Source organism: Chenopodium album, chromosome 3 (assembly GCF_948465745.1).
Source record: "Chenopodium album chromosome 3, dcCheAlbu1.1, whole genome shotgun sequence".
In the NCBI taxonomy this organism is placed as follows: Eukaryota; Viridiplantae; Streptophyta; class Magnoliopsida; order Caryophyllales; family Amaranthaceae; genus Chenopodium; species Chenopodium album.
Window position 1 is genome coordinate 72088354 of NC_137836.1, and position 13623 is coordinate 72101976.

Below are 13623 nucleotides of genomic sequence, written 5' to 3' on the forward strand. Positions count from 1 at the left end.
ATCTACTACTTACAAGTTAGAACAAAAGATAACAAACCCAATTGAACACCAAAAAAAAATCTCAAAACAATGTCCACTACTTTCCTCCAATCTCCACCATTTCTCACCACCAAAATCACCACCACTAAACCCACCAATCCCCAACATCTCCGCCGCAACTTCCGCCCTATTAACTCCGTCAACCGCCCAACAACACCACCAACTTCAACCACCCCAAACAATGTCCAAACTCTCCTCACCAACCTTACAAAACTCCTATGGTCCAAAACCCTTCCACCCCAACTCCTCATCTCCACCGTCCGATCAATCTGGACCACCACGTGGCTTCTTATGATGTCCCAGCTCGCCCCTTCTGACCCCACTGGTAGTTACTCAAGACCCACCTCCCAATTTCGCGCCAAAATCAACAACCTTTCCCGCCATAACCTAACCACCCTCCATCTCTACGTGGGTCTTCCTTGTCCTTGGGCTCATAGGACACTCATTGTTAGGGCTCTAAAGGGTCTTGAGGAGGTGGTTCCGGTGTCGGTAGCGTCGCCGGGTGTGGATGGGTTGTGGGTTTTTGATGGGGTGATGGGAACCGATGATAATGCTAATGGGTGTAAGACTTTGAAGGAGGTTTATAAGCTTAGGAAAGATGGGTATGATGGGAGGTCTACTGTGCCTATGTTGTGGGATGTGGAGAAGAAGGAGGTTGTGTGTAATGAGAGTTATGATATTGTTCAATTGCTTAATTCTGGGTTTAATGAATTGGCCAAGAATCCGGGTTTGGACCTCGAACCTCCCTCGTTGAGGGGGAGGATTGAGGAGTGGAATCGCGTTATTTATCCTTATGTGAACAATGGGGTTTATAGGTAATCATCTATCTTTGCCTTGAAGTTATATATGCTATAGGAGTTGTTTTGTTAATTGTTTGATATTTGTCTTAATGTTCAGTGATGGGGTCTATAGGTGATTGTCTATACTTGTATTTGTAATAGTTGGTAGTTAATTTGGTTTGCTACTTTGCTTCTTGTGTAGTTGTGTTATTGATAGACTATTGCTAAATTGAGTAATGATCAATGGATTTAGACCATTTAGTTGGCAGTGTTTTGTGATTAGTATGTACTGTGAGGGGATAGAATGCATATTGATATCAGGATGATGTATTATATGGATTAGGTGTGGGTTTGCTCAAACTCAAGAGGCTTATGATGCAGCTGTGAGTGACTTGTTTGGCACACTAGACACGCTAGAAGATCATTTGGAGCATTCCCGATACCTTTGTGGAGATTCATTGACAATTGCTGATGTCTGCTTGTTCACTACCTTAATCAGATTTGATCTTGTTTATAATGTTATGTTCAAGTGCACAAAGAAAAAGATAGTTGAGTATACCAATCTTCATGCATATATGCGAGACATTTATCAGGTAGCATTACTCTTCTCTTTTCCATTATTCGTTGATTCTTGACTTGTTGTGATGCTTATTTTTCTGGTATAGTATAGATCAACCTTTTTTCCAGATACATTTTTATGCATTGATTGAGCCCATGCAGTGAGATATACAAGCAATGTGTGTTCTTTTCACTTCGTTGTATTTGAATTTGAATGGCGGCATAATTCCTTAAGTTCTTACTTCCTAATTTCATAAAAGAAGAATAAGTGTCCAGACTGTCAACTTTTAGCAATTGATGGGTTTGTGAGTTTGTGTAGATCAGAGTGCTTAATGTTTGAACCACTTAAGCGAAAAGGTTATACATGATCAGTGTTCAAATACGCAACTTATCAAATAGAGATTTTTGCTGCTTTAAGTCAAATGAATGGTTAATGATTTTGGTTGCGTACATCATAGTAAACAAAGAAAATACTAGATTTGATTGAGAAATTAATTAGGTAACCAAGCGTAGCAAGTCCAGGGATTTTGGTTTGACCACCTCCAATGCAGCTTGAAATGGACAATCTATCAGGGTGATGATTTAATACTCTTATTCATTTTGTGGAAACATGTATGTGGGAAAACTTGGAGCCTGGACTCCTCTAGATCTCTGACTAATTTTTCTGTTCACATGTACTTCAAAATCTATATTCATCTCCTCAAATGTGTTTTCCTGCCATGTTCACAACAGCCAGAATCTAATATTTTGTTCCTCTTCCTGCTTTATTAGGTTCTTAACTTCTTAGAGTAGAAATTACCCATACATCCAATTAATTCTCTAGCGAGAATGTACTTTTGGAGGGAAAACAGCTAGGATGGCCATTGCACATCTATGATTGAATAGTGATGCAAGAGCTCTTACCCTGAAGGTTTACTTAAGACCACTGTTACGCTTGTTGCTTAATACCCCCTTCTTCCCAAATAGATTGCCCCATCTACCAAAAATTGATGTCCCTAAACCCCATACCCCCTATCTGGTAAGTTTTCCTACTGGCACCCTACTTGCTCTCTCTATCTCCTCGTCTATAATTGTCCCCACCTAGCTAAATTTTTTCTTGGTTCTTAATAATTGGGTTTGGGGCAATTTTTTTAGGGAATGAGAGAACTCTAGTTTCACCTGTGAATCATGGCCATGCTGAGTCATGCCATGCATTTTTCTTACACCCCATGCCAGTACGTCACAATATTCATTATGCTAAACTAACATTTGAATATTCTGTTAAATGTTTAAGGCAGTGCTAATGTTTTAGTGTCGGTTAGCTTAATGGGATCTCTCTAATAATATGCAATAAGGTGATACTTCATTAGCTTGCCAATGAGTGTTGAATGAAGTTATTTTCTTGTCTCTGTTTTTAGTTGGGAATTTCCAAGTTGACCTTCATGAGACTTCTTACATGTCTTGGAATGAGTACCTGTTCGGAAGAAAGAATTCATAGGTTTCAAGCATTTGAGTGGCTTGGCAACTCCCTAGAACTAAGTACTTTTCACTGTATTTCCCATGCTCTCCGCCTCTCTAATCTTCAGTATTTATAGAACAAAGCCAACAAACTAACCCCTTGCTTCCTCTCCAAGCTAATCCTAACAGATTTATTATGCACTACTAATAGTACCCCTTCATTTACGTCGGTTCGTTGCATCAACAAGGATAAAATTAGATTAGTGCACCTAGAAGACACAATAGATAATACTTTCTTAAGAATCACCTGTATGCTATGCTTTACATGTTTCTTTCAAACCACTAACGTAAGGCAATTTTGCTCGTTTTTTTTAATCAGTAAAATTCTTATGGTCGTGCCTTAGCTGTACCCTAAGGCATGCAACAAAAATAAGGGAGTAATTGTGTAAACTCCTACTCCGTGCATGTAACTAGACATTTTTCATTCTTTAATATATAGAACCATATTGGATGTCGGTGATTTTTTGTTAGTACATCACATCAAGACTAATAAAAGTTTTAATGATTATACTGAAGAAGCAAATGATCACGTAGGTCAGTTTTTATTTATTTATTTTTTATTTTTTTTTTTGAAATATATGGATGCTATGTAACAACTGGATTGTGAAAATACTGCTATGTACTTTCTGAGTTCTATAACTACTATATTGGCTGATTCTTGAACACATGGTCTAGTATTCTATGTTCAGAAGTGCACATATTGATATTCATATCAGCTTAATCATTACTTGCATGATCAGTTTGGAATTATGTTTGCTGTTGTTCTTGCTTACCTTTCATTCAATTTTCTTGTTTTTCTATGTCTGGGGAGGGGGAGGCCAGAGGGGTGTTCTGTGCATATACTAATGCTTATATGATACATTGCGTGCAGATTCCAAAAGTCGCAGAAACTTGCAATTTAAAAGCTATGATGGATGGCTACTACAATTTCCTATTTCCACTGAATCCAGGAAATATTCGGCCTATCACGCCATCTGGTTGTGAGCATGAAGCTCTCTTAAGGCCGCACAATAGGGAATTACTATCATCGGCTGATGAAAGCTTGCAGACTATTATATCTTGATTATTCAGACTCAGAGTGTAAAATGTGAGTATATCATATGACTAAACATAGAAAATCGATCTTGTTAATTCTTTTCTATTGATTGTAGTGTTATATGCATTAAATGGGAGTTTTTTTTTTTCCCTTTTCTAGGGGAGTGGAGGTGGGGATGTAATGGTTGAAAGAGCGAAATTGTCAGTTGTGTATAGTTGTGTTTTTTGTACTCTGCCCTCCTTGAGCCATTGTGTAAGGACCTATAATGTAGACTTTGAGAGGAATTATACTAATGAGCAAATTCTTAGTTAATTTTGGGATCAAGCAGATGTGTTAGTTATTTATTATATTTTCTTATTTTTTAGCCAGTTTTTTAATTCAGGTTGGAAATTTCTTATTCATCTGGAGACATTTTTGCAGGAGACATTTTTGCAAACTTGAAGTCTTGAACTACTCCTTTGTACCAAGGCTTTTTTTAATTGTATGATTATTGGGGATAAAGCTGCTGCAATCACCTATCCACATATTCAGGTATTTCCTTGAAGATGCCATGAGTTTTATTTTCATGTTGCATTAATACGATTTGAGTGCTTGCTTATGCTGGTAATTGGTAAGGACTTGAATTATAAGTGTCTAATAATGGTTAGTAGAGGATATAGCCAACACATGAATTTAAGGATGCCTAACAACCCTCTCGCAACAAAGAAAAGGACTTTTTTCACACTACATATGTATAATGATGCAAGGGTTAGAACTTAGAAGGCTGTATGTTGGTGGATTTGCAATTACTAATGCCTTGAGGGTGAAGCATTGTGGGGCTCAGTGGAACATAATTTGATTGAAATTCAGAGAATAATTGATGCTGGACTAATGGAATTGTTTCACAGGAGGAAATAGTATTTCATATAAACAAGAAAAGATAACGGAGTGATAGAAAATCTTACTGGGAGAAATCTGAACAATATTCTCATTATATGTTTTATCTTGCTTGCTTGTTTATGTTGGTACTCTTTGCAGAGCTACGCAGTGTTTTTAGTAATCAATTTAACCCTCTAAAAACATTATAAACCTTCACATTTACCTCCTATCACTGCCAGTATCTTTCATGGTAATTTTAGAGGTGTGACTCATTTTCTTTATCTTTTCATCTGACACCTTTTGTGTAATTTGGTTTTGTACCATCCTAATTCCAATAATTACAAAATCATCTTCTTTTAGCTATTTCCTTTGCCTCAAAAGTATTTTCTTTCTGGTGACCATGTCTGTTTCGTATTTTCGTCATTGTGATAGTTTTTGCCTTGATTATTTTGTGCTGCAATTTCATGACTTACTATTGCAGTTATAAGGCTGTCAAATCTTCTTTAATTTATTTGCTAGCTTCCTCCATCTTTAGATCTTTGACCGTGATCAAATTTGTGTTCAAAAGTTACTTTTAACCTGCAATTTGTTCATTTGGGGTGGATTTGATATTCTTGTAGAACATAATATGTTGTTTTGTTGATATATTGCCATCATACCACAGGCATAAGCGATACAACTTACAGCTTATCCTAATGATTAAAAACCAACCTCTATCAGCTTGGACACCTTCATACAACTATACCTAAGATACTACTGTAAGTCTGTAATATCTATTCTTCACTGTGCTCTGGACACCTTTATACCTAAGATAATAATAGTAGGATTTACAACGCCATATAGCTTCATCTCTGACATTCGAGAATGTGTATACTGTAGCAGCCACAGTTGCTATTGCATTGATTATCTATTCCTACTAACAATATTATTATTTCTAGGGTTGCAGTTTGTGCTTTGTCATTGATTATCTATTGTTCACAAACAGGTTAAGAATGCTGCTGCACCGATCGATCTGAGCATGAAGCTAGCACATTAAAAACTGAAGAAAATCAACTTTTCTTCTTCCAGCAAAGAGGGATCAAGTAAAAAAAGGGAAATGGCTGCCAGCCTGCCATGATATCTGAATTTTATAAGGATGTCTTCAAAGAGCCTCCAGACGAGTTTGGTACTGTACAGAATCAACTTATGAGCATGAAACTTGATAGATCAGTTTGATAGATATTTTTTTTTCAAGTAATCTATATATATGTGGTGGCGACGACAGTCTCTACGAGAGTACAAGAGAGTGAATGATTTTACGTTAAGAAAGAGAGGCTTGAAGGACATACTTTCTCCGTTCTTTTTTACTTGACCCGCTTTGACTTTTACACTATTCACCATCCCTCCTTTGACCATATTTTGTGAATAATATGTAAGGAAAAACATATGTATGTTGGATCATTTTGAATTCGTCTCAATAAGTACTATTATAATATATAATTTTTATATTTTTTAATTATGGAAAATTAAAGTTATTGACCGTTTAAAGTTTTACATTGGCAACCGTGATAAAAGAAATAGGTCAAGTAAAAAAGAACAGAGGAAGTATATAAAAAGAAGTGTCCTCTTTGATTAACCATGTTTATGTACTTATACTGGAATGTATATACTGGGCATTAGATTTGTTGGAAATAGGTAATGCAAACGGATGCTCGCGCCCGATCGGGCGGAGGTGGTCAAGGAAAATAGGAGAAATCTCGGGCCCGATCGGGCGGCATTTGCCCGACCGGGCGGCCTTTGCCCGACCGGGCGGCGGACTCGAGTTTTTGACGATAACTCTCGCGCCCGATCGGGCGGCCTTTGCCCGACCGGGCGGCGGACTCGAGTTTTTGACGAGCCCGATCGGGCGGCTTCGCCCGATGGCTCGCCCGACCGGGCGGTGTTCGCCCGACCGGGCGCGACACTAGGTCTGGAGAAACTCGATCTCGCGCCCGATCGGGCGGCAGCTTGCCCGATCGGGCCCGCCTTTTTTCCTTGGTCGGTGTGTTTTGCGTGTTTCCTTTTCCGGGACTCATATAAATACGAGTCTTGCCTTTTCATGAGATTCATTCACTTTCTAGCCAAAAACACAAACCTACCTTTTGAGATCTGAACAATTCTTGAGCAATTCCACTCTTCGAGTTCGGGTGCACGGATTACGGAGAGAGTTGCGTTAAACTTGGGGGGCGTGCGTCACTAGGAAACTTGTACCGGTGGTGGCGTATTTCGCTTCTAAGGCAGTGGATTTTGTTCCACGGCGTGACTGTGAGTTTGGGATCTTCAATCCAGGAAAGTTCAAATCTTTTGTTTGTTATTGATTTCAACAGTTATTTTACCAACAATTTAGAAGCGAAATAATTTGATTTATTCTGTTGATATTATGACTAGCAATTCTCAAACTCGTCTATACCTATATCTGTCTAAGGTTAAGTCTCTTGATGGAATCAATTATAAGAGATGGTCACAAAGGATGTTGATTGCTTTTGAACAAGTAGAAATTGATTATGTTTTGTTTAGGGATGCTCCAAAACCTATTGAGCAAACCAATACCATGATTGAAATGTTGGGGTTTGGTGAGTCCGACTCACCGCGGAAACAACCCCGACCCAAGGAACCACTCGTAATTAATAAAACCATAAAGCATAAATAAATAAACACAAGAAAAGGAAGAACGAATCATACCCTTGAAGCGAGCTTCGCCCTCTCGAAACGGGCTCTTACTTGAAAGCCTTGAGCACCGCAAATGTCGTGCCTCCAACGGTATCCATCCACAAAGGACGAACACGATTTTTTAGGTCCGCTACCTTGGAGTTAGCAAGGTCTGACCAAAACCCAAGTGTTAATGGAGTTTAAGAGTTTTTCCAAAATATGGAATGCTCTTTCTAACTCCCACTCAAGCACTTTACTCCAAATCCCAAGGTTGGTATTTATAGAGGAAAGTATGAGTGGGAATTTCTATCCCATCAATGTGGGATCATGAAATTCCACAAATTAATTTAAAGCTAAATTAAATTAAAATTGCAAACTAATAATAAATCTACAAGTGGCATTACCATGTGAAATGGGTTGGTGAGGACCACATGGAGAGTAGGGGACCATACTTGCTCCCCACTCAATACTCTCCTTGTGCCACATGTCCTTACCCACTTGCTCCCATATTCCTCAAGCTTCCCCATAGTGACGGCCCTATGGCCCAACCACGAGCCCAGCCCGAGCCCAGCCCCGCACCAAGATGCGGGCTGCTGCTGTGCGCGCAAGCCACGCACTTGGTGCGGGCTTGCTGCTGTGCGTGGCTGCTAGTGCGTGCGCTGCTAGCACGCCTAGCTTGCGGCAGCTAGCTGCTGCACGCACCACGTGCACGCGGCTGCTAGCTGCTGCTGTGCGTGGCTGCTAGCACGGTGCGCTAGCACGCACCTAGCCAGCCATGCTAGGCTCGGCTTGGTGCGCTTGTTAGCCACCTATGCTTGGACATTTTTGCCCCTAGCATTCGGATGCTCGGGGCATACCGTTGCTAGGGGTATTTTGGGAATATGGTCGATTTATTATTATTTTGCGCGTCTCGTCTTTTTATTATTTTTGACTCGACTTCCGACGATCAGTTTCGACGCTCCAAGCTCGAATTACCGACGTCTAAATATTTAACACTCGGGCGACGAATTAATTTCTTCCGAATTAATTCGTCGAGTCGTTTCGTATATTTTGCTTGGGTGTGACCCGAAGGGTTCAGTCAAGATTAAGCTGTAATATTAATTATATTAATATTACTGATCGGAAGCGGCCTCCACCCAGGCATTCCGATCACTTGACCTTAGTGAATATATTAGCTTTATAATAATTCTGAACCCGCTATCAGAATAATACATTTGTTCGAAGGACACCATTCCTTTCATGAAATTCCTAGTACTCCTGTTCTTGGGAATAAAGAATCTAGCTCTAGTCAAAGGACCACTACTGTTACTGCTAATGAATCTGAAATCAAGAAATTTGATCGTGATAATAAATTTGTTAGAGGTCATCTTTTGAACAGCATGAAAAACAACATATTTTATTTGTATGTTAATATGAAATCTGCTAAGGAGATGTGGGAGTCTTTAGAGAAGAAATATGGTGCTGATGATGCTGGGAAAAAGAAGTATGTGACTAGAAATTGGTTGAATTTCAAATTGGTGGATACAAAGCCTATTATGGACCAAGTCCATGTGTATGAAAATTATGTTGCTGAAATTCTTGCTCAAGGTATGAAGATGTGTGAAATCCTTCAGCAGGCTAATGTTTTGATTGAAAAATTACCTGATTCCTAGTCTGATTATAGAAATCACCTTAAGCATAAAAAGAGGGATTTAACCCTAGAAGAACTTGTGAGCCACATGAAGATTGAGGAAGAAAACAGGCTTAAGGATGTTTCCTCTAAGCCAAAGAATGTGTTAGCCATCAAGGCTAACCTTGTTGAATCTGGTGCTGCTGACTCTGACAAGAAAGCAGGTGATAATCATGCCAAGAAGGGGAGCTCTGAGAAGAAGGGAAATCTCCAAGCTAAGGGCAAGATTGGGAACAAGTCACCGTCAAGTGTTGGTCATGTGGTGAAGTGGGGCACTTTGCTTCACAATGCAAAAACAAGAAGAATAAAAATCTGAAATCGAGTGGAGGAATCAAGGGTCAGGCTCATCTGGTTGAGAATGAGGATGAAGATGTCATCGCTGCAGTTGTTTCCGAAGTCAACCTGGTTGAGAACAACAGTGAATGGATCGTGGACACTGGTGCATCTAAATACTTCTGTGCTAACAAGGACACGTTTGTCAGTATGGAAGATGCAAAGGAAGGTGAACAAGTCTACATGGGAAATTCAAGCACCTCTGAGGTACTTGGAAAGGGCAAAGTGGTTCTGAAGCTGACTTCAGGGAAGACCTTAGCTCTTCACAATGTACTGTATGTTCCTTCTCTTCGTAGAAATTTAATTTCTGGTGCTTTGTTGAACAAAGTAGGAGTTAAGTTAGTTTTTTATGCTAATAAACTTGTGTTAACCCGTAATGGGGAATATGTTGGAAAGGGTTACCTTAGTGGGGGCCTATTTGTTCTTGAGATTGTAACTGTTCCTTCAATGAATAAGATTTCTACTTATGCTTATATTGTTGAGTCCTTTGAATTATGGCATAGTAGATTGGGTCATGTTGGTGCAACAAAATTGAAACAAATGAAAAGTTTAAATTTGCTCCCAAATATGTTATTAGATGGATTTGAAAAATGTTAAGTGTGTGCGGAGTCTAAATTCGTGAAGAAACCCTACAAATCTGTCACGAAGAGAGAGACCACACCACTTGAGCTAATTCATTCAGATTTAGCATACTTTAAGAACTTGGAAAGTAGAGGCGGGAAACGCTACTATATCACCTTCGTTGATGATTGTTCGAGATATAGCAAGGTGTATCTTTTAAGGACGAAGGATGAAGATGAGTCCAAGTTTCTTGTGTATAAGGCAGAAGTAGAAAATCAGTTGGAGCGGAAGATAAAGAGAGTTCGCTCAGATAGGGGTGGAGAGTATGGCTCCGATTTCCTCAAGGACTTATGTGAAAGTGAGGGAATCATTCACGAAGTATCGGCCCCGTATACTCCGCGACAAAATAGTGTGGCAGAAAGGAAAAATAGGACCTTGAAGGAAATGATGAATGCAATGCTCCTAAGTTCCGGGTTGCCAGACAATTTGTGGGATGAAGCGGTTCTATCAGCTAATTATGTACAGAACAGAGTAACTCACAAGAAGTTAGACAAGACTCCATATGAAATATGGAAGGGTTATGCCCCAAACTTGAATCACATGAAAGTGTGGGGGTGTCTAGCTAAGGTGGGCTATCCATCGTTCAAGCGCTCAACTATAGGTTCTAGGACCTATGATACAGTATTCATTGGTTATGCTGAGAATAGTGTCGCATACAGGTTTATGAGTTTGGAAGATCACTCTATATCTGAATCTCGTGATGCAGAGTTCTTTGAACAGGTATTTCCTTTGAAGAAAAACTTAGTTACTAACGATGTTTCTTCAGTTTCTTCATCTGCAGAGCCAGAAGATGCTTCCCCTAGGATTGAAAGTGAGATTCAACCTAGGAGAAGTAAAAGGCAAAGAGTGGAGACAAGCTTTGGACCTGATTTCCTAACAGCCTTTATAGCAGAGTGCGGAAATCTAGGTGAATTCGAAGATGATCTAGATAAGATCATGTTGTGTCTACAGGTTGTGGATGAAGATCCGAAATCGTTTGAAGAAGCTATGAGTTCAGTAGATGCAACCTTCTGGAAGGAAGCTGTAAATAGTGAGTTTGACTCAATCATGTCAAATGGAACCTGGGAGCTTGTGGACCTGCCAAAAGGGAGCAGAGCTATTGGGTGCAAGTGGATTTTCAAGAGAAAAATGAGAACCGACGGCACCGTGGAAAGGTTCAAAGCTAGATTGGTGATAAGAGGATTCACTCAAAAAGTTGGCCTTGATTATTTTTATACTTATTCTCCTGTGACTAAAATTGCCACTATTCGTGTTTTGTTTGCCTTAGCTTTATCTTACAACTTGATTGTACATCAGATGGATGTTAAGACAGCTTTTTTGAATGGCGATTTGGAGGAGGAGATCTACATGGAACAACCTCCGGGTTTTGTAGTTCCTGGGATGGAGAATAAGGTGTGCAGACTAAAGAAATCCTTGTATGGCTTGAAACAAGCTCCGAAGCAATGGTATGAAAAATTTCATAAAACTATTCTTAGTTTTGGTTTTGTTGTCAATGGTAGTGATCGATGCATGTGTGTACTCTAATATGTTTGGTGCGCAATGTGTGATATTATGCCTATACGTTGACGACATGCTCCTGTTTGGCACAAACATGTATGTCATAAATGAAACTAAGAAGTATTTAAATTCGAAGTTCGAGATGAAGGATTTGGGAGAGGTAGATGTGATCCTTGGTGTTAAAGTTACTAAAACCAAAAAAGGGTATTTTCTGTCTCAGTCTAATTATGTGGAGAAAATTCTGAAGAACTTTAATTGTTTTGATTTGCCTCCATTGAGAACTCCCTTTGATCCTTCTGGAACTTTGGTGAAAAATGTGGGGGACGGTGTGTCTCAAACTGAATATGCTAAGGTGCTTGGTAGTCTGATGTTTTTGATGAACTGCACTCGCCCTGATATTGCTTTTGCTGTTAGTAGACTTAGTCGCTATACTCATTGTCCTAGTGAGCAACATTGGGTTGCTTTGAGGCGTGTGCTCAAATATCTATGTGGAACCGTGTCTTGGGGATTGAATTTTGTTGGTCATCCTTTGGTTCTTGAAGGGTATGGTGATGCAAATTGGGTAACGGATAGTGATGAAACAAGCTCTACAAGTGGCTATGTGTTTACCCTTAGTGGGGGTGCAGTTTCATGGAAGTCTGGTAAGCAGACGTGTATAGCTAGATCAACAATGGAAGCTGAGTTCATCGCATTGGATCTTGCTACACAAGAGGCATATTGGTTGAGAAATTTGCTTATTGATATTCCTTTGTGGGGGAAGCCGTCACCACCTGTGTCTATGCATTGTGATTCACAAGCTGCTATATGTGTTGCTAAAAACAGCGTTTACAATGGTAAGAAAAGGCACATTAGAGTCAGACACGAGTCTGTGAGGCAGTTTATTGTGAATGGGGTTATTTCGTTGGACTATGTTCGAACAGAGAAAAACCTGGCAGACCCTTTTACTAAGGGATTAAGTCGTAGACTAGTGGTGGAGTCATCAACTGGTATGGGTTTAGGACCTATGTTGTAATGACTTGAAATGGTAGCTATACTAGCTATGTGACATGATACATTGGTTTTAATAAATTTGGAACCTGTTTTGGTTTATTTGTTTCATTGGCGTGAGTCATGTGGATTTATTATATATGTATCATGTGTTTCAATCTATTACTCTAAAAGAGTGGTAAGTTTTACCAGTTAGATTCTGCTAGGATGAGTTTGTCTCTTAATGTCATTAGTCTAGTTGTTTTCTGAGCAGGGATAGATGGAGGTTCTTAAGAGAGTTAAGACCTTTGTCCCAGTAGTTCTTAAAACGGGATAGATAATGACACCGAAAGTTGAAGGGTTGAACTTATGTTCTTAATGTTCTAGTTTCATTGCATGTAATTCTCTGGTTTGCAAGGTGCTTAAACATGTTTAAGCCTGCAGGGAAAGACCTTTGAATTTGCTGGGAACGTGTGTGAATAACACATAGGATGAACACCTACGTGAGTACGAGAGGTGGCCTCTCTCAAGGGAAGACTGGAGTATTGTTTTCCTGAAGTACTCATGAGAGCCCAAGTGTTGGCCAAGATTGGCGGAGTTGCTTAAGCTCTAAAGTCAAGGTATGTGTATTCAAGGTCCCTTCCTCACTCCTAGGAGTTCAAATCTTAGGATACTCACTAGGGAAGTGTTGAAAACCTTGTGCACTAATGTGTTAGTTCAAACCTTTGGATACTAGCATTTAAATACTAAGACTTTCATTTACTGTTCAGATTTCATGTTGAAGATCCGCTAGCATTAGTGGGGGATTGTTGGAAATAGGTAATGCAAACGGATGCTCGCGCCCGATCGGGCGGCCCTCGCCCGATCGGGCGGAGGTGGTCAAGGAAAATAGGAGAACTCTCGCGCCCGATCGGGCGGCCTTCGCCCGATCGGGCGGCGGACTCGAGTTTTTGACGAGAACTCTCGCGCCCGATCGGGCAGCCTTCGCCCGACCGGGCGGCGGACTCGAGTTTTTGACGAGCCCGATCGGGCGGCTTCGCCCGATGGCTCGCCCGGGATGGGGTTTCTAGATCGCCCGACCGGGCGGTGTTCGCCCGACCGGG

The 13623-nt window shown here is 40.2% G+C and overlaps 1 protein-coding gene across 2 annotated transcripts; it reads left to right on the plus strand.

Moving 5' to 3' along the window:
• Positions 1 to 6262, plus strand: LOC145616190 (uncharacterized). Of its 2 annotated transcripts, XM_081670894.1 has the most exons (6): positions 1 to 854; positions 1162 to 1411; positions 3745 to 3960; positions 4330 to 4440; positions 5432 to 5525; positions 5753 to 6262. In XM_081670894.1, the coding sequence occupies exons 1-3, from the start codon at positions 70 to 72 to the stop codon at positions 3934 to 3936; spliced, it is 1227 nt and encodes a 408-aa protein (XP_081527020.1). In that variant the 5' UTR covers positions 1 to 69; the 3' UTR covers positions 3937 to 3960; positions 4330 to 4440; positions 5432 to 5525; positions 5753 to 6262. The 2 variants fall into 2 exon arrangements, with proteins under 2 accessions (XP_081527020.1, XP_081527014.1); XM_081670888.1 differs by lacking the exon at positions 5432 to 5525.
• Positions 6263 to 13623: the final 7361 nt, after the last annotated feature.

What these genes read in the sequence shown, in the direction of transcription:
- LOC145616190 (XM_081670894.1), top strand. Translation starts at nt 70, where the DNA reads ATGTCCACTACTTTCCTCCAATCTCCACCATTTCTCACCACCAAAATC. An exon ending in GTGAACAATGGGGTTTATAG is followed by an intron (nt 855 to 1,161) that starts GTAATCATCTAT and finishes TATATGGATTAG; the next exon opens with GTGTGGGTTTGCTCAAACTC. An exon ending in ATATGCGAGACATTTATCAG is followed by an intron (nt 1,412 to 3,744) that starts GTAGCATTACTC and finishes CATTGCGTGCAG; the next exon opens with ATTCCAAAAGTCGCAGAAAC.